We start from the raw sequence: 24,214 nt of genomic DNA, 5'->3' as shown, positions 1-24,214 counted from the left end.
AAAACCTTGAAATCAGATAGTCTAAATTCTCTCACTTTGTTCTTCATTTTTAATATTTGTTGGCTATTCTAGGTCCTTAATATTTTCAGATGTATCTTAGAATTAACTTGACAAATTTTGCCAAAAAGCCTGTGGGAATTTTTATTAAGATAGCATTAAATTTATAGTCCATTTGGATAGAATTGACATCTTAACCATGTTGAATCCTCCATCCATGAACATGGTATCTCTCCCCATTTATTTAGGTCTTCTTTTTTTTTTTAATGTTTATTTATTTTTGAGAGAGAGAGAGAGACCAAGCGCAGTCGGGAGAGGGGCAGAAAGAGAGGAAGACACAGAATCCAAAGCAGCCTCCAGGCTCTGAGCTGTCAGCACAGAGCCTGACCCGGGGCTCAAACTCACAAAATATGAGATCATGACCTGAGCCAAAGCCGGACGCTTAGCCAACTGAGCCACCCAGTCTCCCCTATTTAGGTCTTTTTTTACTTTCTGTCAAGAGTATTTAGTAATTTTCAGGGTAAAGGGTCTTATACAACTTTTGTTAACCTTATTCCTAAGCATTTTATGTTTTTTGATGTTATTATATATGGTATTGTTCCTTAAATTCCATTTTTGCCTCATTTTTTCTAGTATATAGAATTATAATTTATTTTTATATGTTGGCCTTGTGTCCTGTGACATTGCTAATTTAATTTATTATTTCTGTGTTTTTGATTTTGGAGATTACTTAGGACTTTCTATGTAAACAGTCATGTCATCTGGGAATAAAGAGTTATGACTCTTTATTTTCTTATTTTCATGCCTTGCCTAATTGCACCAGCTACAACCTCTGATAAAATATTGAAGAGAAGTAGTGAATGTGGACATCCTTACTTTGTTCCCAATCTTAGGGAAAAGCATTCAGTTTTTTGTGTTGTTGGTTTTTTTTGTGTGTTTTTTTTTTTTGTTTTGGCCATAAAGCATAATGTTAGCTATAGTTTATCATTGATTTTATTTTATTGTATTGAGGAAATTCTTTTCTATTCCTAGTACGCTGAGAGTTTTTATCATGAATAAGTATTGCTTTATTGCTTTTTTTTTTTTGCATCTGTTGAGCTGATCATATGGCTTTTCTTTATTTTTTTAATTTAGTGAATTATGTTGATTGATCTAAAACCTTGCATTCTGAGGATAAACTTTACTTGGTCATGATGAATTATCTTTTTTATATATTGCTGGATTTGATTCACTGATTTTTTAAAATAATAGATAACAAACTTGATATCTTTAACCATAAATATGAAATTTTATTTTATTTATTCTTTTTTTTGAGAGAGCATTCAGATGGGGGAGAGGGGGAGAGGGAGGGAGGGAGAGAGAGAGAGAGAGAGAGAGACAGAGAGAGAGAGACAGAGAGAGAGAATCTCAAGCAGGCTCCACGCTCAGCACAGAGCCTGATGCAGGGCTGGATTCCATGACCCTGAAGTCATGACCTGAGCCGAAATCAGGAGTCAGACAGTCAACCGACCGAGCCACCTAGGTGACCCATAAATATGAAATTTTAAAGAAAAAAGTAAGAAGTTATTTATAAGCCATAAAAAGTCCTAAACGATGGGTAAAGTAATAAATAAACTAAGAAGTCATGTACGCAGCCCTGTCACAGCTGTGTGTTAATTGCCAGAGATAAACAAACTCAAGTCACTAGGTTTCTTGAGAAGTTAGCAAAAGAATCCCTTAAAAAGAAAAGAGTTGGCAAAATAGGAAATGGCATAAAATAATGATTTAGAAATATGTATATTAGATTCTTGAGGCTGCTGTAGCAAATTACCGTAAACTTTGTAGCTTAAAAACAACAGACATTTATTCTCTTACCCTTGGGGAAGAGTCTGGCATCAAGGTGCTGGCTTTGGAGGCTAACGGATAGAATCCGATCTTCACCTCCTCCAGCTTCTTGTGGCTGTTGGCGTTCCTTGACCTGTAGTTGCACTGCTCTAGTCTCTGCCTCTGGGGACACATTGTCTCCTCTCCTGCGTGTGTCTCTCATGAGGATGCTTCCCATTGGTTTTAGGGCCCCCAGGATAATCCAGGAAGATCTTCCCATCTTAAGACCCTTAACTTCATTACATCCGCAAAGACGGTATTTCCAAACAAGATCACGTTCACACATTCCAGGGATTTGATGTGGGCTTATCTTTTCGGGGGCCACTCTTCAGCCTATTACACAGTGTAACTTTAAGATTTCCTGTATGAAACAATGGTACTTGATTTCTGATAATGAAATAAACTGAATAAATACTAAATAAGAAGACTAAATCTATGATCCTTGATTTTGACCAATTTAATACTTTTTAAAATGCTACTCTGAACACAGAATGAAAACTTACTAAAACTAAAACCGTCTCCTCCAACACAAATTGTCATCGTTATAAATGGTTAAAATAAACAAGTTTTGGATAACTGTTTGGGTAATTTGGGATTATTGCCATTTGGCAAAGTAATTTGTGGCTAATTGGCTTTTGATAAATTGGTCATTTGACATGTTGATTTTTGGCCAACTGGCTCTTGGAGAAGTGATGTTCGTCAAGTTGGACTGCCTCCCACATGGGCCTGGGGCTTGATGTCTGGGGCCAGGCTGTGAGGCCCACACGGGCGCCTGGCAGGCTGAGCGCCTGGTCCAGGATCCAAAGATCATCTTAGATCAGGAGGGGAGAATCCCAGAAGACCTGGCCACCCCGCTTCATCGTGAGACCCTCCTCCAGGAGATTTAGGAGCTACAAATAATTAACAGAATGAGAGTGACCTTTCATTGACTGTGTGCTGGGCCCTGGGCTAAGTGCCTGTGGCATTTGACCCCTACAGCAAACCTGTGCAGCAAGCATGATCGTCTGCATTTTACAGTTAAGGGAGGGGGAGGTTCAGAGAGTTTGGGTTACCTGGCCATGACCACACTGGCAGATGAGTGGCAGAGTGGGGATTCCAGACCAGGTAGGTTGTCTGCCTCTAAAGCCCATGCTGTTAACCACTTGGTCAGAATGAATCAGATACAGTCCTTGTTTTTAAGCAATTGCTGGTGCAGTCAGCTCATTCAGAAAGAATTTCTGTGGGCCTCATTGCAACCTGACAGTGAAGCCCTTTCCTGTTTCTCCAGATGAGGAAACCGAGGCCTGGATAAGGTGTGAGATTTCTGGAAGGTTGCACCGAGGATCAGCGTCAGAGCTGGGATTAGAACCAGGCGGGGCCTCATTCCTCGTCGCTCGGCCACCTCCACCTCCAGCCCGGCTCCTGGATTTCTGCTCCTTTGTGTCCTTTGTGTTGTCTCTGAAAGTGGGACAGACCCCAGAGGCCTCCCTGCCTTCCACCCCCCAGCCCTCCTTGTTTATGTCCATGTTAATGGGCCTTTGCAGGCTGGTCCAGCTGCCGGGTGTGAGCCAGCAAGCCACCTGGCGCTGCGTCTGCCACAGAATGTTTACGGTGCGTGGAGCCGGAACGAAACAACATCCATCTTGTTGACTCTGCTCCCAAACACTGCACTCATTCATGGCCGGCCCGCTGACAGGGTCCCTGTGCTTGGCAGTGAGCTGCCGTGGCTCACCCGGCAAAACCTGGCAGCCAAGCAGGGTGAGGAGGAAGCAGGCAGGCTTTGGGGACCTCACATCCTGAGCCCAGGCCCTCCTGCCCCTTTCTGTCCCCACTCTTCTCTAGCCAGATGCCTGCGTTAAGATGGTACCCTGCAATGTCAGGGTTGGCCTGAAGAAATGATGCCATGACACTGAGCTGGCATCAGAAGCACAGGTCAGTGATAGCCATAGGCTTCGGTGAGGCCCAGTAGGGCCATACAGGTTACCGTGAGGTGCCATATGGTCAAAGCCAGCAGCCTAGCAGCCTGGCATCCTAGAGAGAGCCTGGGCGTGACCCCAGGCAGTTTACCGGCATGGTCCTCATTGCCTCCCAGACTTAGTTTCTTCATCTCTCCAGTAGGGTTAACGATGACCTCTGCTTTCAGAACTGATGGGAGAATCCTTGAGATGCACTCATAAACCAAGTTGTGCCTATGAATATCTTATCTCTTCCAGGAGGCTAAGGAGAGTGTTACCCCCTCCAGCCGCCATTAAGAGGTAGAAGTGAGGCACCATGGAGTGAGTGCCTCATGGGGACTGCAGAGAACTGGGTCTGATCCTGACTTGGCCACTGTCTGTGTGAACGTGGACAAGCCCCCTTGCTCTCTGTGGTCCTCAGTTTCTCTTTTCTGTAAAACAGAAGGCTGAGATTAGATGATCATTGTAATAGAGTTTTTAGCCTGTTTTAGCCCTGGCATCTTAACATCAGAATGACTGAGGTAATGCTTCTTAGGATGTGTGTTTGTGGTCCCGCTGGGAATGGCCTCCCTGGGCCTGTGCGTTGTCCTGTGGGTGGGGCATGGGATGAACACTATAACCCTGGCTAAGGGGTTATTCCAAGTCTAGAATCAAGTCCCAGGTCGGCTTGTTTCTAGGTGTGTTACTCGGGAGAAGTCATTTCACCTTTCCGGGCCTTGGTTTCCTCACCTGTAAAATGGGCTAACTGATCTATCTAGCAAGACTATTGAGAGGCTCACGTGACCCACTTAGCATAGTACTCTGCCCTACCAGGTGCGGACGTAACTTATGTCACGCAGTAAGGGCTCAGGAGTGGGACTCCCAGCATTCCTGGGAGCAGCCAGTCACAAGGCAAGGGTCAGGAGGAAGTGGCCACGACGCTGGAGAAAGGATGAGTGTGCAAGTATGCCGCCTCATCCTTGGGGATGGGGGGCACTTCAGTACTGGTACTGATCCGTCCTGATGTCCTTCTGTATTTAAAGGTCCATGTCACTCACCACGGACTGGCTCCTGAGGGCATCACCAGCGTCTGGCTCATCTCAGTGTCCAGTACCCAGGCCTGGCTCAGAGTAGGAGTGTCGGGGAGGGATAGGTGCTGTTCTCAGCACATTCCAGAGAAAGCCTTGGGTTCCTTTGGGAAGTGGCAGGCCCCAGGGTAGTGAGGAGCCCCAAGTGCTAGGGCCTGGGTTGGGGCGGGGGAAGCTGGGGCCTATCCAAGACCAGCCCCTCCTCTGGGTTGTGAGGCCTTTTGACAGGGAATTCAGTATGGCTGTGTGGGTCTAGAAAGAACACGAACATTTAGGGGCACCTCCAGTGCACTTCCTTTATTTTATAGGAAAGGAAACAGGCCCAGGGGCTGGGAGCTGCTCAAGACGTGCAGTGAGTCTTCAGGGAAGCCTAGAATGCCAGGCTCGGCGTCCCTGCCCAGGGGGCCTTTCCTCAGACTCTTGACCCCAAGTGTGAGATATGGGGTCAGCACTGAACGTGAGGGCCACTGGACCAAAATACACCATTGATGCGTTTACTTTTAATGAGAACCTGCCTGCCTCCCCACGGAGGTGAAATGTGACCTCGTGGGCAGATTTTCTGCAATCACAGCAGCCACTCACAACAGCCACGAGCATCCTCGAATGGGCTGTCCCTCATCAGCTGCGTTTCCTAGAAACCTCTTCCTTGCAGCCTGCAAAGTCCGGGCGGTGCAGCTGGGAGCAGAGCCCGGGCTGGGCCAGGGCTGTGTCCACCCACACTTCCACCGCCTCACAGAGGCCTGCTGCTGTTTGGAATGAAAACACTGCTAGGTGCTGCTTCCCAGACCCTCAGACACGTTTGTGGATATGTTCGCTGCGTTTCCATCCCCCACTTCTCAGGGGAATCCGTGGGTTTCGGTCAGTAAAGCTGTAATGGCTGGAGCGGAGTCTGCGCCTGGCAGGCCCACCCCCAGGGGCTGAATCTTAGAGAAAAGGCTTCTTGTCTCTCTTGCCTTTCTAGATCTGCCTTTCCTGGCAGCAGGGGTTCACGAGTCATCCAAGGCCTCGTTCGTGGATGTGTTCACTTCCGCATTTCTTCTTCAAGTTTCCACCTGAGCCACACTGCATGGTGCACGGGGAGCTCTGACGGGGACCCAGGACCGGGGCGGGTGGCGGCACAGAGGGCATGCGTGGTGTGGGGGGAATGGCAGGGACTCAGAGGAACAAAGAACAGGCCAGGTCTGTGAGCAGCTGGCCTCAGCTGCAGCAGGGAGCATGTTGGGAACGGCAGGAGAGGGGCTGGGGCCAACAGAAGGTGCTCCGTCTTGTTTTCCTGGCTTAGACATTCAGAAGCTATCTCATGGGTTGTGGGGGCCTTGGAGGGTGAGGAGCAGGGGGGGACTGGTCAGACTCTCGTGCTTTGGAAAGATCACCTGGCTGCTGTGGGGTGCAGGGATTGCATTCAGGGAAGAGGGGAGACTGTCGTCCAGGTGAAAGAGGTGGCTGTTTGAACTGAGGCAGAGATTGAGAGTGGTTAAGTGCGGGAATGGGGGGCTGAGGGAGAGAAGAGAGCTGAGTTGGGGAACATTGCAGGAGAGTGGGGAAGGTTTGGGGTGGGGGAGGAAAGGGGTGCGGAGGTGAGCTCAGTCTCAACCCCCCAGCCGCTGCTGATCAGCCAGTGCCGGGGACTGCACCTGCCAGAGCCCCTTCTATGGCCTGCCTCTCTGGGGGCTTCCCAGAGTCATCGTGGCACAGCCCACCTTGTGTCCCCAGGTCCCTTCCCTGGGGACCCACCTGGGAACCATGCACCTGCCTTCTTGACGGTCCTTCTGGGTTCAGGGTTCTCTCTGTGTCCCTGAATCCAGAAACGGACCATGAGATTCAAAGACCTCAAGACGTGGGCCCTCCCTCTGTGTGTCTGAGCACTGTAGAATCAGACACACTTGGCCAAAAGGCTCTCCGGTACTCCCCTCACTATGCGACTGTGGAGGAGGCCTTGCTTTCCCCATCTGAAAAATGAGTTGGCTGCGGTCGGGGGTTCACATCAGCGCTTCCTTTTTCTAACAGGGCCCTTCTTGTCCTGCCTCCTTTACTCTCCTAAAATGAAATTCACAGATAATGTAACCCGCCTACACCATAATTCTTAAAAATTCCATATAATGTTTCAATTGTATTATAAAAAAGAAATGAAAGGGAAGGAACTCCTAAGTAACGTGCATTTCCCTGCGTAAGCTGAGGCACAGCCGCGCCAGGAGACGGGATGAAGTCGTCAGCTGCCTGCACCTGCGTGCGGCATCCCCGAACCGGCCAGCTACAGACACACAGACATCACAAGCTGAGTGACCGAGGGTGACGTGATTTTCTGAAATGGTGAACAACTCCTGGGCAAGTTCCAAACAAAACACAAGCCAGTCTTTCCTCAATTTACATGGTAGTTCCATTCCTGGAAAATTCAGTATATGTTAAGACCATGAAAAAGCTGTTTCTATGTAAGATGGAGCTATGTTCTAGGCATAGGTGACGAGGTTGCTCATTTACAGTTCTTTTAAGTATCTGGAAAGATATACAAAAGTTAGTGGAGAGCTGACCCTCCTTGGGGCCCATCCCTGACTCCTCCCCACTAAATGACAGTGACTTCCAGTCCTTGTGACCAACAGAAATTCCCCCAGTGATTTTCAGCATGCTCCCTGGGGTAGAACATACACCCTGGAGAGTCCCTGTTGCAGTGATGCCCCTTGGGCCTGGTGGGTGACAGTGCAGACTGGAACACTGGCTGTAGTTCCTCGACGAGGGCAGAGGAGGAGAGCAGAAAGGCTTCCTGGAGGACAGGCCCCGGGAGCTGTGTGGATTCAGATCTACCAAGGTCGTGAATTTTTTCAGAAGCCAAAGCAACTTCTATGACTTCTTCAGTAGGCTTTGCCAGCCTTTTGTGGCCTTAATACGAAACAAACCATCTTTTCCAGAGTCTGAAACTCTGATTCTCTCTGAGGGATGAGGAAAGGTTCCCTCTGCCTGCTCTGGGCTGCATCCCAAGATGCACCCTTTCCTGGAGGTCGAGGTGTCTTCCTGCAGGTGGTGGTATTTTCTCAGTCAAAACAACTGATCCTTCCCAGGGAGACCGGAGAGGGAGGATGGGGATTTTAACGCGCTGGCATCTCACATCCTACCCCACATTCCCCCAGCTGCCTGGAGCTGGGCATTTCTCCCTCTTGTTATGTCTTTCTTCTTGTTTCATATACTTTTGAGCACTTTGGGGGAATATTTCATCGGTTAGGGGGAAGAGCCAGCATGAACATAGGGGTTAATTAGCCTGATTTAAAGGGAAAGAGGTTTTTTTTCTTTTTTTAAGTCAAGCATGAAATAATAAATATATGCCTCACATAAACATTTATGGTCCTGTATTTACTGAAAAAAAAAGACAGATGGAATATGTTTGCCTTTGAGAAGTTTTTATAGATTCAACAGTCATTTCCTCTGAATTTCTTGTCATCCTATGACTCTTGGGCTGTTTGGAGCTTGGATAAAAAGTGGTTCTTGGTGATCATCACTTTTGCTCCCGGATGATTTGGACCAGCCAGGGTCGTCGTGCGTGGGCTCAGGGCACTCTAGGTAGTGGCAGGACTTCTGATTAGAGACATGTGGGATTTTACAATCCCAGAACCAGAGAATCTCCTCGTGTCTCATCTGTGACATCACAGAATCTTAGAACCGTAGTAATTGAAATGCGTAGCTTTCTAAAAATCTCAGAAGGAGAGAACTGTGGAATTTTAGAATCCCAGATGCATGGAAATTTCTCATTTTAAATTTTGGAATCTTGATGGCTCAGCATGAGAAAGTGTAGAAAGAGAATTTTAAGAGAGACCAGTTTATTAGCCCTCCGCCGCCCCCCCCCAATATATTTACATATGCTAAATACACATAATGCTTTCTTCAGCCAGCCCCTGGGTTCCCTCCCCACTCAGCCTGGAATCTCAGTCACTCCTGGGGAGTGGGGGGAGCACACTAGCAGTCATTTACAACCAATGTGGTGCAGCCTTTCAGCCTTTCCCAAGGATGGAGCTGGGAGGGGGAGGGGAGGAGTAGGAGGAGGGGGTGGGGAGGAGGACAGGCTAGGAGGCTGTGAGACAGCAGGGGGAGGGCAGAGGCTCCTCTTGAGGAGAGGAAGCCCTGAGTCCTGAGGACGTACTGGGCAGCGCATCTTTCGAATCAGTTCCCTTACCTCATGTGAACATGCCTATGTCCTTTAGGGCTGTTCTCTTCTGTAAGCCATTAAGAGGACAGGTACCCAGAGGTCCCCCGGGCTGGTGTCTGGGCGTGCTCACACGTACCCTGCCCCGGAAGTGCTTGTGGTGGGCTAGGAGGGAAGGGTATGCTGGAAGATGGTCTGTGCCATGTTAGGGACAGCCAACTCCATCTTGGGTCTATACTCAAGGATGGATTTTGGCACAGATTTTTATTAAAATAATAGAAAATATTTTGGAATGTGTAATACAGAGATTTTCAAAAGACATTATTTTAAAATTTGTGTAAGGTAAAATTCACATCACGTGTGAGTGTGAACAGTTCCATGAGTTTTGACAAATGCATAGTCATTACGTCAGGAGTGCAAACATCATTATAGTCAGCAATTGAGACAGTTCCCTCACCCCCCAAAGGAATGGCGAGTTTAGAAAACATTCCTATGATGAAGCCACCGCTCTCCCTGCATCATCTACTCTTTTCCTTCTAAGGTCTGTTTTCAACACAAAACTCAGATGTGATCCCACACCATAGGTGAGATCTGGTTGCTCCTGCTTTCCCCCTCTGATGGCTTCCTGATGCATCAGGGTAAAACCCAGATCCTCACCAGGACCTTCCCAAGACCCTGCCAGTCAGGTTCAGCTTGCTCATCACCTGTCCCTTTCACCCCTGCTCGATGGGCTACAGCCACCCCTGGACTTCTTGTGTTCCTACTCTGGAGAACACTCCTACCTCAGGGCCTTTGTACTTGCTGCTCTCTCTGTGGGAATGCTCTTCCTCCTGGTTCCACCTGGCTCTTTCCTTCTCTTAAGTTTCTGTGCAGACCCCTCAGAGACACCTGTCCTGACCATCTCCATCTCTGTATTTTCTAGTTTCTTACCCCTATTTTAATTCACAATGTTTATCTCTACCTGATATCGTAGGATATATTTGTGTGTTTGCCTTTGAAATTGTCTTCTTCTCTCTTAGCAGAATGAAAACACTGTGAGAATAGGGATTTATCTTCCTCATTCATCCCTGCATTCCTGGTGACTGGTACCTAGAACACTGCATTTCTGGTGCCTAGTGCCTGGTCCTGGCACATGGGCATTTAGTGTACATGTGTTAAGTGGGTGAAGGAGTTAATAGCATTTGATGTACATTTTGCATTTGATATTAAAGGAAATTTTGCATTTTTTTTTACAACCCAGGCTATTTTCATGTCTATGGAATTTTGAATCCTGCCCTTTCCATTGAATATACTTCTCATAAATATTTTCCCTTCTAATTAAAGCCTTTGATAAATCCAGCAAAACGTATCAGATGCCTCGTGATGAGGCAAATTCATATAAAACATGATTGGCCGTTGCCTCTGCCCTCCATCCCTTCTCTTCACAAATGGGGCTGTGAGATTGTTCATTTCTCTGGGGCTTGCAAGGCATGCTGGTCTTAGGAACTGACCGCCTCACAACCACATGAGACTTTCTCAGTTCCTTGTGTGCTGTGTATTTTGTGGTAAATGGGCTATTCCCAACATATCTAATAACTAAGAACTTTTTTCCCACATATTAGCTGGAAAACCACCAAAAGTATAATTTTTAAATTATGTAATAACATAACTCTGTACTTCTAACTAATTATAGTTTTTGCGCCACGCTATTGCATTATGGTGAGATTTTACTGTATCATGTTTAATGGGCACGTGAAATTTCTGAAGAACCTTACTGTAGTTTACCTAATAATTGTTGTATTATTAGATATACAGGCTGTCTCCTACTCTTTTCTGTTATAAACAACCCTGAAATGGTAAATTAAGAGATTTGTTTGTTTGTTTTAACAAGAATACCAGACTGGCGAGGGTACAGGGAAACAGGTATTTTCCTATACTGCTGATGGTATCAAATGATATATTCATATTCCTTTTGGAGAGCAATTTGAATTGCAGGTAGCTAAATTCTTAAAATTTTGCATGTCTTTTGATTCAGCCATCCCACATCTAGGAATTTGTCTTAAGGCTGTAAATATGGACGGACATGAAGACAGGTCTATAAGGACATTCATTACATGATGGTTTCTAGCTTTAAACTTTTCTAAACAGTCTTAATCCCAATTCTGGAGGCTAGGTTAAATAAAGTATGTACAACCATATGATGGAATACTAGACAGTCATTAAAATTATTTGCTGGAAGGGGCTTTTTACATTTGGCTATACCAAGTAAGTTTGTATAAAATATAAAAACCAACTGTTTGAAGACATCAGAGGACTACCAAGACATCCAGGGCTTGAGAAACCAACATTCTGAAGAGAAAAGAAACGCACTGATGTGGATTTGACACTCTGTACCACTTCTTCCTTTCAGGTATCTGCCAATTTGCAAGTAGTGTAGGACTAAGAGAGAGCTGAACAGCTTTCTACAACCTTACTTTGCTGGAGAGACAAAAATTGGAGTTTAGGGTTACCAAGATAGGCAGTTCTGGAAGGGCCAAGATTCCATGGAGACAGGAAGTGGCAAAATGCAAGCCTAACATTCAGTGTGTTGCTTTTCCTTTCAAAATATTTGTTGGTTCTTAAGTGGCTCAGGCTAAGTGGCTGAGAAATCAACAGAGTATGGCAGTTAAGAGGTTGAGAAGCTAAGCAGAGCTTTCAACAGCTTCAAGTTCTAGGAAGACACATACTGAAGTTTAGTGTCAACCAAGGAAGAGGAGCCCTGGCCTCCCAAGCTTTTAATTGGGACCCCTGAAGGGCAGCATCCTAGGAGAAAGGATGAGTAAGACATAGAGCTACTTTTACAAAGACTTAAGCCCAGCTTTAAAGCAGCTAAAACCTAAAGTGGATAAAGACGATCTTCCCCTCTTTTAACTACTTATAAAAAGCAAAAGAGGGGCGCCTCGGTGCTTAGCTGTTTAAGTGTCTGACTCTTGATTTGGGCTCAGGTCATGATCTTATGATTCATGAGATTGAGCCCTATGTCAGGCTCTGTGACAGTGTGGAGCCTGCTTAGGATTCTTTCTCTCTCTTCTCTCTCTGTCCCTCCCCTGGCTCACACAGACTCCCTCCCTACCCGCTCTCTCTCTCTCAAAATAAATAAACTTTTTTTTTTAAGAAACAAAAGGAAATTCTCTCTTAGGAAGATAACATCATCTGAGGCCTGTAAAAATTTCATACACAACATTGGGAATTTAGTCAAAAATTATCTGGGATACAAGGAAACAGGAGCAAGAGGGGGAGAATCATGATAAAAACAGATTCACAGGTAGTCCACATTTTGGGGTTATCAGACATAGCATTTAAAATAACTGTCATGAATATGTTTGAGAAAATAGAGAAATGGAGAACTTCAACATATCTGAAAGCTGTAAAAATCAATGAATTGGAAAATTAAAAGATACAATAAGCTTAAGGACTCAAAGGTGGATTTAATAGATTAGATATGGCTAAAGAGAAGATTAATGGATTGGAAAATAGATTAGTAGACAATATCTAGACTGAAGCTTGAGTTTAAAAAGATGGAATACAGAAAAGAGCATAAGAGGTTTATAGAACATGATGAGAAGGTCTAACATACATTGTTTCCCCAGGAATGTAGAGGAAAGATAATGGATAGAAGTAATATCCACAGTGATAATGGCCAGCAATTTACCAAAACTGACAGAAGACATCAAGCCACATATTTAAGAAGCCCTATGAACTTCAAGCAGAATAAATACAAAGAAATTCACATCTAGGGGTGCCTGGGTGGCTTAGTTGGTTAAGCGTCTGACTTTTGATTTTGACTCAGGTAATGATCTCACTGTTTGTGAGTTGGAGCCCCACACAAGCTCCTTGCTGAGAGTGCAGAGCCTTCTTGGGATTCTCTCTGTCCTCTCTCTTTGCCCCCCCCCCCAACTCACTCTCTCAAAATAAATAAATAAACTTAAAATAAAAGAAAATCACATCTAGGCACATCTTAGTCATAGTCAAACTGTTGAGAATGAAACATGAAGAGAAAACCTTAAAAATAGAGATGGGGGGCAATGTAGTATCTTGAAAGACTTAAAGATGACTTTTCAGCAAAAATGATGAACTCGAGAAGACAGTGGAATGAAACTGTAATGTACTGAAAGAAGGTGACCGCCAACCTAGAATTCTATACCCAGCAAAAATATCACTCAGAAGTAAAGGGGAAAAAAGAATATTTTTAGACAAACAAAAGTTGAGAGAATTCTTTGTCAGCAGACTTAACAATTTTTTAAATACCTTCATGTAGAAAGAAAATGACTCCCATATGGAACCAGTAGAAGGTAAAATATTTGAATAAATATAGATGATATAAAACATTGATAATGTCTGGTGAGGTTTAAAAATATATGTAGAATTAAAATACACACAAGAATAACTCAGCGAGAGAGCAAGAGAAAGAAAGTGTGTGTGTGTGTGTGTAGAGTCCTGAGGTTCTTGCCCTTTACAGGAGATAGTAAATATACTAGTCTGTATTAGACTGCATGCAATAAGTCTACGATGGAGACTATAATTGCTAGAAAACCACTAATAATAAAAGAATGTGTGTTTAGTAAGTTAATAGAGATAGAAACTGGTATGATAAAAAAAAATCCCTGATCTGAAAGAATGCAAGAGAGAAAAAGGATATAGAGTAGGTGGGACAAATAAAACACAAGTAGTAAGATTGTAGATTTAAAGCAAAATATAAGTTACTTACATTAAACGTAAATGGTATAAATGAACTACCCAACAACAAAAGTTGTCACAGTAGATAAGAATTATTTTCTAGAAGAATATTGTATTAGTAAGGATGCTTTTTGTTTTAAGTAACAGAAAACCCATTTGAGATAGGCTTAAAATTGTATTGGAACTTCACTCTTCACACAAAAAGTTCTTAGCACCACCAATGCTGTGATTTAGTGTCTCTTGGTTTATTGTTCTTGCCTTCCAACCAACTTCCCGTGGGAAGATAAGATAGCTCCCCCTAGCTGTCAGGGCCTCACGCCTCCTCACTTGCATGTAAGGGAGGAGAGGCTGCTCTTTCCCCAGTTGTCAACAGAAGTTCCAGGACTCTAGTTAAACCAACTTGCATTATGTGCCAATCACTGTGGCACTGTGGCTGGCAAGAGAACGTCATGCTGATTGGTTCAGGCTTCCACAGCCCCCTCTGGAGTGGGTTAATGAGAAAACAATGAGGCAAACACTCACATGGCGTCTACTGTGTGCCAGGGGTACTATCTATCGTAGGCATTTTACGTGTGGTATAGGAACCCATTTCAACTTCATAAACCGGCACAGAGATGTTAAATAGTTTGACCCAGACAAGGTCACAGCTAGTAAATGGAAAAACCAGGATTCAAACCTAGTTAGTTAGGCCCCAGAATCTGCATCCCACATGCTATCTATACTGAATCTCCTTCTCAAGCCCCATAGATATAGGAAGTATGGGACTCTGTTAAGGAATGAATACTATGTGTTATGGACTGGATGTTTGTGCTTCCCCAATCCATATGTTGAAAGCCTAACCCCCAGTATGACTGTAATTGGAGATGGGGCCTCTAAGGAAGTAATTCAGGGTAAATGAGGTCATAAGGGTAGGGCCTGATCCAATACAATTAGTGTCCTTAAAAGAAGAGATACCAGAGGGTATGTGCATTCACTCCCTCCCTCCTTCTTGCCCTCTCCTCTTCTCCTTCTCCTCCCTCTCTCTTTTCTTTCTCTTTCTCTTTTCTTTTTGCATACACTGAGGAAAGGCCATACGGAAGACATAGCGAGAAGACCACCATCTACAAGCCAGGGAGAGAGCTCTCACCAGATACCAAATCAGCAGGAATCTTGATCTTAGACTTCCTGCCTCCAGAATTGTGAGAAAATAAATGTCTATCGTTGAAGCCAGCCAGGCTGGGGTGTTTTGTTATGGCAGCCCAAGTGGACTAACACACTGGGGAAGCAATCACTGCATTGCCTCTAAATCCCTTCATGATGGGCAACAACATCAGGCCAATCCTGCCTTCCAAGTCCAAGAGAGCTGGGCTTGCATCTCCCGACTCCACCCTCTGCCAGCTGCGTGACCTTGGACAAGTCAGTTACTCTTGCTCTGGAAAATGGCATTGGTAATTCTGGCATGGAAAGAGCCTAGTACTTCTCAGGTTTCACTAGTCTGAGTTCCCGTAAATAAATCTAGCTTAGCTTTAAAGGGGGAGTTTATAGAGTTTGGGGGATGTGGGATAAGAGACGATGGGCAGCCATAAGCCCGGTGTGAGGCCTTGAGCATTAGGCTCTGCGGCTCCAGAAGCCCTGACAAGGTTACAGGCCCCCTGATGGCTGTGAATGCCCCAAGGTGGCTCCAGCGTGGGTGAGTGGGCCTTGGCTAGCTCATCCCACCTGGTCTGTGGACATGAGAATGAATCTGGCTGTGTGCCTTCCTGCTTCTCCTCTTTCAGAAGCCCCCACCTCCTGCTGTTTGCCAGACCTTTGGGTTTGGTGAGGAGAGGGAGGGGACAGTGCAGCCTGGTGAGGTCAAAGGGGTCCTGCAGGGTGGCAGTGCGGGCCCTGCTTCTGCTGTGTGTCCTGAGAGAACCACTCGCCCTTCCTGGGCCTGTGAAGTGGAGCTCTTGTCTCCCACTCTGTGGGATCTCTAGTGTTCCTCCTGCCCTGGCCTGGCACTCCCACTACTCAGAGGGGAAAGCTGAGGCTCAGAGAGGGGGCCAGGGCCCTGCTCTACCCTGACCGAGCCTGCAGAGCCCAGGCTCAGACTCAGGACCCCATTAGCCTGAAGTTGCCCTTCTTTGGCCATTAGTGCTCACTACTTGGGAACACGCATTTCTGTCCCAAGAGACACAGGTCACCCTGGAAGGCGATTACTCTATCTCCTCAGCCCGTCAAGAAAGTAAAACAGAGGGACCTTTTCTAGGGTGCTGCACCCACCGTGCCTCTAAATACATTAACTCATTTACTCCTCACTGCCTTTTTCTGGAGCTGGGATTCTTATCCCTGTTTTACATATGAAGAAACTGGGGCTCGGAAGGGTGAGGTAGGTCATCTAGGGTCACGTAACCAGAAAATTCAGGGTAGGGCCAGGGCTTCAATCTGGGTGGATGTGTCACAAAAACAAGTGACAGTGACAGTCCTTCCAGCCACCCACCTTCCCAGGGTTTCCAGGCACCTCCTGCGGGCCCAGCCGTGTGCTAGGAATGAGGGGAATATCTCCAAGGGGGCCTTGGTGTCTAAAGAACCTTACTGTGTGACCAAGATAAGCCTGTCCTTCATCTAGGTTCATGTTTTCTGTATGTGAAGTAAGTTGGACAAAATCATGTCTCAGGAGGCATTGACATTTAGCAACTCTGGGGTTCCACAACTCTTGTCCTGAAGGTTTTTATAGACTTGTGGGGGAGGCAGGGTTCTAACTGCACTTAAAAGCATCGGTGTGGTAGTACAGAGTGGTGTAATCTTGATTTTGTGGTGACATGGTGGAGATTTAGAAATAAAATATTTCAAGTACTTGGCATGCGCTGGGTGTGCATAAAGTACACCTTGAATGGTAGCTGTTCACAGAGACTGCTGTGAGCTGAGGTAGGGGAGCTCGGAGGGCAGGGAATATCCTGGAAGGAGATGCACTACTCCCAAGCTCTGAGGGCCCAGAGGAGTTTGGGAGGTGTCAGGCTGTCCTCACTGGGTGGGTGAGGATGTGTGCAGCATAGCAGCAAAGCACTATGGGAGTGCAAGGTAACGCCCAAGTGGAGGGATGAGCCCAGGCTGTGAGGGCCCCCCATCCAGGCCAAAGGGACTTCATTTATTGAATGCCTGCAAGGGGCCAGCCCTGCATTCAGTATTTTCCAGGGGTTTTCACATCAACTCCACCTTCTAAAAATCTCCCCATATTACAGATGCAAGAAGGTGCGATGGTTTCATATTTGAATCTCTGTCTGCAAAAACCCTACCTCTAAATGCTGCATGAGCTCAGGGGTTAGCAGATTACAGCCCCAGAATCAATGAGCTGTTTTTCTAGATAAAATTTTATTGAAACAAAGCCCCATTCATTCAGTTACATATTGTCTGCAGCTCCTTTTCACTGTTGAGTAGTTGTGGCAGACTGTGACCTGCAAAACCTACAATTTTTGCTGCTTTGCCCTTTTTTAGAAAACATTTGTTAGAGTAAAAATGTTTGCTAGACTAGATAGCTGAGTCAGAAGATTCAGTGTATGTCTGAGCCCTACACTTGCTGTGTGAGCTTAGGCAAATTGCTTGCCCCCTCTGAGCCTGCCCAGCCAACTCTTGACGGTTGTGGTGAAGGTCATAGGTGATGGCTGCAAAATGTTTTCTATACTGTGAAGTGTGGTACCCTATCGCCAGCCTGGCACCTGGTGGACACTAAAACTCTGCTTGTTGGTGAACGAGGAACAGTCATTGTGCAGGCCTTCCTAGACCCAGCTGCTGGCTGCTCCTGGGACCGCAAGGAGGTGGCATCTGGGCCTGAGATGCTGAATGCATCATTGTTCTTCTTGTGCAGACTTGGCAGGTTTGAGCATAAATTAAAATTCTTGTGGGGAGTCACCTTATATGTGGTACCACTTTATAGCCAAGTCATTACGGTAATTTGCAAAACTCTCTGGTGTGTAACTGGAGTCATTTGCTTCAGATTTGCTGGCTGTGACCTCATTCAGGCTGCCCGGTCCTGCATTTGGTGACCCTTGAGTCTTGGAGACTTGTCCTGAGTCTGGCCTCAGGGTTAGCCAGACCTGACATTCTGGGGCTAGAATACAGGGGCTTTGCCTCCCTCATGGATAAATAGGAGAAGAAAATGATTATTGTTATCATCCTCATTTCTTTTCAAGTGCTGTGAGCTAGGCACCATGCCAAAGGCATTGTGTCCAAAATCTCGTGTGATTGTCCTCACAACCTTGTGAGTAGCTGTTAGCACCATTTTACAGATGAGAAAACAGAGACTTAAAGAGGAAACTAAACCAAACCCTTACCTAGTCCCGGGGGTGCCATCCAGGCTGTGCTGTGGATTTGCTGTCTGACCAAGGCAGGTCCTTTCCTTCTCTGAGCCTCAATTTCTTCATCTGTTCATTAAATGAGTGGGCAGTCGGTTCCAGCCCTAACATTCTAGAATTTCTCCCTAACTTATAAAAGCGAATATAGGACTTCCTCACCCTCCAAGTCTCCAGTGAAGCTTCATTTACATGGAAACCAGGTCCAGGATCTGCTCTTGGCTCCAGTGGCACAGAGAGAGACATGGCTGCGGGCACAGCCCTTCCCAGGGCACCTCCCTCCCCCAGCCTGCCTCAGGGCAGCAGGGCCAATGTGCCCTTCTCATTCCCCTGCCTGTGCAGGAAAAGACTCTGCCCTTGCTCCCTGGAGATGAAGAGTGAGCAGGGGTGGTTCTTGGGATGCCTTTGGGGACGGAGAAGCAAGATACCAGTAGGTGGGAGGGCAGTGGGAGGCCCCCTGGCTGACTGGGACCCGTGGTGGGCAGTGGTAACAGCATCTCTGGGACACACATTATAGTCTATGGTTTAATTTCCAGCCTTTGAGAAAGCAGGTGGCCCAGGGAAGGGTCTGGCATGGGCTTTGGGAGACCTGGGTTTGGGCCCCGACTGTGCCAGCAGTTGCCACGAGACCTGGGACAGTGGCTTGCCAGCTCTGATGCTCCCCTCCCTCTGCGAGTTAGGGAGGCTGATGCATTTATCCAGAGTGTTGTGAGGGTCACACAAGACAAGGGCTTGGATGGGCTTGGAGCCCTAAACAGTGCCAAACTGTGACCTGAGGGGCTCCTTCTTTCCTCCCTCCAAGAGCCGGCTTCTTTGTTTATTGTAGGAAGACATCTTACATATCCAGTGGAGAAGAAGCCAACGGGCCTTAATTATTTGTCGGGTAATAACTGTTTTTTCCCACGGAGGTGATGGGTTTGCATCTCAGCAATGCCCTTTACTCCCTGTGTGACTTTGGGTAAACCACTAGACCTCTCTGAGCCTTCATGTGCTTGTCTGTAGATGGAGTGGTCCTATCCTATGACAAAGACTGAAGTTCAGGAGCCATTGGAATGGTTGTACTTTGACTTCCCCCAAGACTCCCCAAACATGATCTTCATTGGAGTCAAAGATGGGGATGCCTGTGTGGGGGTCCTCAGTTGTTCATCGGTTGGCTGAGAAGCAGCAGGACTGAACTCAAGCTTTGAAGTCTGAGAGAGCTGGGTTTGAACTGTGACCCCCACCTCTTATTCCCGAGCCTGGTCAGGGGCACTTAATCTCTCCAAACCTCAGTTTTTCTCATCTGAAAAATGGTTCCTTGAAGGGAACCATGTGCCTCATGCCTAGGAGGGGCTTGATAAGCGCTGGGCTCCCCGGCACCTTTCTGGGGGCCCACCTTCCATCGCTCCACACATCCTCCTTAAGTGAAGGGAGGGTAAGCAACCCAGAGGCCCCCAGTGGGTCTGGTGGGTTTTTGGAGGAAGCTCAGAACCACCTCCCCAACCCAAAGACTGGGAGAAAGACCCTGGCAAAACAGCCCCGTGTGATGATTAAGCTTTCTTTGCTCCAAATGCTATTAATGGTCATAAAATTATCCACAGTTTTCTGAGGCCCAGGCCCAGGGTCTGCCTCAATGGGACAATAAAATCGCATGCAGAAACGATTTGGAAAAGGGAGAGACCGCCAAGCAGAGCTGGGGCTAAACGAGCGGCAGCCTGCTCTCATTAGCTCAGGCCATTCACATTTGTTACCAGGGATTTCTTTTTAATTAAAAAACAACCAAGTTATTAAAAAATAGGCTTGTGAGCGGCTGGCCCAGCAGCAGCCGGAGCCAGCGGGAGTGAGTGTTCCTCGCAGCAGGAATGAGCCCAGGGAAGGTGACAGGCGCTTCTGAGCAAATCTTCATGCGTGCCCTCTCCAGCAGGCTCGCCTGTGCTTGGGAATGCAGAGGCTCAGCTGAGCCCCTCCTCGGCCCTGGGAGCATTGCTTCCGGGCTGCAAACTGCAATGTGCTCGGCAGGTGGATGCCTGGAACCTGTCAGAGCTGTAGGCACTCGGCAAGTTAGCACGGAGGCTCCAGCCCCCCTTCGGGTTGGGCGAGGATTAGGGTTGGGTGAGGTGGATCCTTGAGGATGGGGTTGCATTTTTGTCTAAGAGGCTACTTTTTGTCACGTAACGATTCAGAATTGGGGTTTGGGTGCGACAGACCTGAGCCAGAGATCCAGCCCAGACTCTTACTAGCTGTGTGATCTCGGGCAAGTGACATAAGCTCCCTGAGCCTCTGCTTCCGCTGTGCCTCTCCTCATCCTCAGTCTCGGCGGCTAAAATCAGGACCTGGGGGCAGCTCCCTGCTCATCTTAACGGCTTGTCTTGCTCAGAGTTGACCGTACTGGACAATACCTGGGCCTGCTAATAATGCTTTATCATAGGGGCGCCTGGGTGGCTCAGCCGGTTAAGCGTCCGATTTCGGCTCAGGTCATGATCTCACGGCTCGTGAGTTTGAGCCCCGAGTCAGGCTCCATGCCGACAGCTCGGAGCCTGGAGCCTGCTTCGGATTCTGTGTCTCCCTCCCTCTGTCCCACCCCTGCCAGTATTCTGTCTCTTTCTCTCAAAAATAAATAAAACATTAAATAAAAAAGAATAATGCTTTATCACATCTGTAGGACACTTCATGCTTTTCAGAGTGCTGTTTGACCATGAGAACAATTTCCATTCCTGGAGCTCACCCACTAGGTGCCAGCACTGTGCTGGGGGCTTTGCACCTCAGCTCTCAAAACCTCACAGCCATCTCTGGAGAGCTGGGAGCGGAGGGTCAGCCTCGGGGAGGGATGTGTCCAAGGCACAGACTTGGTTAGGGGCGGTCGGGGCTCACCCCGAGGTCCATCAGGCTCCAAAGGCCGTGTCTTGTCCTCCTTAGGGTTATGGCTGCCAGGTGACAGGACAGAAAGACTGAGAAGATAGCTTCCAGATTAACCCTCCTCGTGCTGTAGAAGAGAACGCTGAGGCCCAGAGAGAGGAAGTAGCTTCTAACAACTGCCTAACAGTTTTGTTACACTGTGTACAGTTTTTTTTTTTTCCAGAGTTTTCATATCTTCTCCCTCAATTAGTCTTCATAAAAACCCAGTAGCTGGGCAAGGCGGGGCATGTGACAGTGAGGCTGTCAAAGAACCGTGGAGAATCGTGACGTGGTGCAGTTTGGGGAATAACGTAGATTGAGTTTTGGTGAGAACAAGAACAGATGCTGTTGAGCGAGCACCTGCTCCGGGACGTACGGACATCAGAGCTGCTCACCCGGCCTGCCCGGCAGCGCAGCCCCAGCATGCATCCGTGCACCTTGTCACATGAGCGCTCGGTGACCAACGTGAGGGTCATAGATGGTTACGTTCCAGGAGGCAGGAGCTCGTCTGCCTGGTTTGCCACTGTTTCCTGCACCTGGCAGGGTGTTGGTACGTCGTCAGGGCTCAGCGCTTGTGTCAGGGTCCTTCGACTACTGGAGCTCGGCATCCGCATCTAAGTATTGGGGATTTTATTCCCGATCCTGCTGCTGATTATGGAAATTAAATAAGGGATCCCCAGTGCTTTGAATGCAGCAGGGGTTCAGTTAGTGTGCTCTGTCCCACGCTGTGCCCCGGAGACTGCCCTCTCCCTGCACCCCTCTGCATGCTGTCTCCACTCACGTTGTCTCCTCTTCCTGTCTTTCTTTGCACAGTGAACGGGAGCTACGGCCACTGCACGCCAGGCTCGGAGAAGAGCCTGCTGGACCTGGACCTTGTGGAGGGCCCTGGCCCCACCTGCCGCCAGGGCCTTTTCCTCCCCGCGGGCACCCCACCACCCCGGGGCCACCCCCCAGCCTGCGAGAGGCTCCTGCACTTCCCCCACCCTAGCAGGTAGGTGCTCTATCCTCGCCCATCAGCTGCCTTCTGCGGACACTTCCTGAAGGTCAAGGACCTCACCTGGTCTGCCCGGTTGTGGGATACGCAGGGGAACTGTTGCATGGGAGGGCCGGGGACCAGCCAGAGCCCGGTAGCACAGTGGTGGCTGCCTGGTCTAGGCCTTGAACCTCTTGCGTCGCGTTGCCTCATGAGAGACGGAGATGGTTTTCTTGGGGTGTCTTTCCCCATTGCGGAAGCCGAGGTGGCTTTTCACAGAGAATCAGTAATTTCAGAAGAGGACGATGCATGGTGGGATGGGGATGGAAAACCCAGCTCAGGGTTTGTGTGCACTGTGCTGTCCAAACCCTGGACTACTCCTGGAGGGAGGGGCTCCTCCGCCTGGGGCCATCTCCTGCCCCAGGAGGCCATACCTCGCAGAGCCCTCCTGCCAGGTGACCTTCATTCAGTGCTTGCACATCTCCAGTGACGTCCACTTGTGGACAGATGTTGTATCAGATTGCGTATTAGGCTGGAATCTGCCTCCTGGGGTCCCAGCGGTGCCTCTGTGCCCTCTGGTTTGTGACCTCTGACAGGCAGAGGTCAACCGCCGGCAGGCCGCTGTTCCCATAGCTCAGCCCCAGGGCCTGCACCTCACCGCCTGGGCATGCTGGCCGAGGCCTGCTTCACAGATAAGAGATGCTAAAACCTGGCCCAGTTGCCTGTTCGCAATTCATTCTCTTATCATTTATTATGTGCTGTGCACCGGGCACTGTAGGATGCTGGAGATGCCTTGGCAAAAGAAGCGGAGGGGCGCCTGGGTGGCTCAGTCGGTTAAGCGGCCGACTTTGGCTCAGGTCATGATCTCGCGGTCCGTGAGTTCGAGCCCCGTGTCGGGCTCTGCGCTGACCGCTCAGAGCCTGGAGCCTGTTTCCGATTCTGTGTCTCCCTCTCTCTCTGACCCTCCCCCGTTCATGCTCTGTCTCTCTCTGTCTCAAAAATAAATAAACGTTAAAAAAAAAAAAGAAGAAGCAGAGAGCTCCTCAGTGGCGTTGACGGTCCAATAAGAGCTTCAGGTGAGAGATATTACTAAATAGCAGGATGCTTATTCTTCCACACGGAGCCCTGTTTTTTTTGTTTTTTTTTTTTAGCATATAGAATCCCTGTGGCCTTCATTGGTATTAGTGAGACTTCTGATTTCTAGGAGTGTGTTAGTCTGCTTGGGCTGCCCTAGCAAAACACCACAGCCTGGGTTGTTAAAACAACAGAAGTGTATTTCTCACAGTGGTGGAGGCTGGAAGTCTGAGGTCATGGTGTCCCCTCAGGCTTCTCTCCTTGGCTTGCAGACGGCCACCTTCCTCACATGGCCTTTCCTTTGTTTGCACGCCCTTCGTCTTCTAAGGATGCTAATCATATTGGATTAGGGCCTCACCCTTACAACCTCATTTAACCTCATTTACCTCCCCAAAGGCCCTGGCTTCAAAGTCCATCCCACTGGGGGTTAGGATTTCAGCATGGGATTTTTGGAGGGACGCGACTGAGTACGTAACAAGGAGCCAGCATCTTTTCGACTTCGAGCCGCGTGTTGGTCGGTGACAGGCCAGTGCGTTTATCTGCTTGATTATTCACTGATGCTCCCCCAGCAGCATCTGGTTTCTCCAGGGAAGTTCTTCCTATCTCAGGGTAGAAGCTATGCTAACTTAGGGAAAGCTAAAGCAGGTGGAATTTTTCTTTTATTTATTTTGATACAGATGATCCAAAACATTTGTCATTTTGAGTGTCATTTTGACGATTTAGAGCCTGTACCTAGAACCCCACATACGCATTGATCTGAGGGGCTGCCATTTCTTCTGCTGATGTGACAGCATCATACCCCCTCATTTTCCTGAAGCAACAGAGGGCTCTAGCCCCTGTCCCACATCCAGTTGGATCCTCTCCCTTCTTCCTCCCATTGGACTGCCTTATGTTAGGGACCCCTCCCCTCCCTCCGTACTGCCCCCTTCCTGTTCCCTGGCTCCTTGACCCACTGCTTGGGTTCTGGGAGGCCTTCTTGCCGCCAGCCCAGCTTGCTTGCTTGCTTGCTTGCTTGCTTGCTTTTTTTTTTTTTTTGCTTTCTTAATTTTTTAATGTTTTTATTTTATTTTTGAAAGAGACAGAATGTGAGTGGGGGAGGGGCAGAGAGAGAGGGAGACACAGAATCCAAAGCAGGCTCCAGGCTCTTAGCTATCAGCACGGAGCCTGATGCGGGGCTTGAACTCACGAGCCACGAGATCATGACCTGAGCCGAAGTTTGGATGCTTAACTGATTGAGCCACCCAGGCACCCCGGGCCCAGCTTTCTAATACTAATAAAAATGGCTTCCGCTTTCTGAGTGC

At 47.8% G+C, this 24,214-nt stretch overlaps 1 protein-coding gene across 2 annotated transcripts in view; it reads left to right on the top strand.

Annotated features, from left to right (window-relative positions):
* The window catches only part of GLIS1 (GLIS family zinc finger 1), a 230,067-nt gene that overhangs the window by 116,783 nt on the left and 89,070 nt on the right, over positions 1-24,214 (top strand). For both annotated transcript variants that reach the window (XM_043575035.1, XM_043575033.1), the window contains exon 2: positions 21,680-21,857. In XM_043575035.1, the coding sequence (XP_043430970.1) occupies positions 21,680-21,857 (178 nt within the window). The remainder of the gene's footprint in view (positions 1-21,679; positions 21,858-24,214) is intronic.

Source organism: Prionailurus bengalensis, chromosome C1 (genome assembly GCF_016509475.1).
Source record: "Prionailurus bengalensis isolate Pbe53 chromosome C1, Fcat_Pben_1.1_paternal_pri, whole genome shotgun sequence".
Taxonomy (NCBI): Eukaryota; Metazoa; Chordata; class Mammalia; order Carnivora; family Felidae; genus Prionailurus; species Prionailurus bengalensis.
Note: the sequence above shows the minus strand (reverse complement) of the source record. Positions and strands in the feature narration are given on the sequence as shown.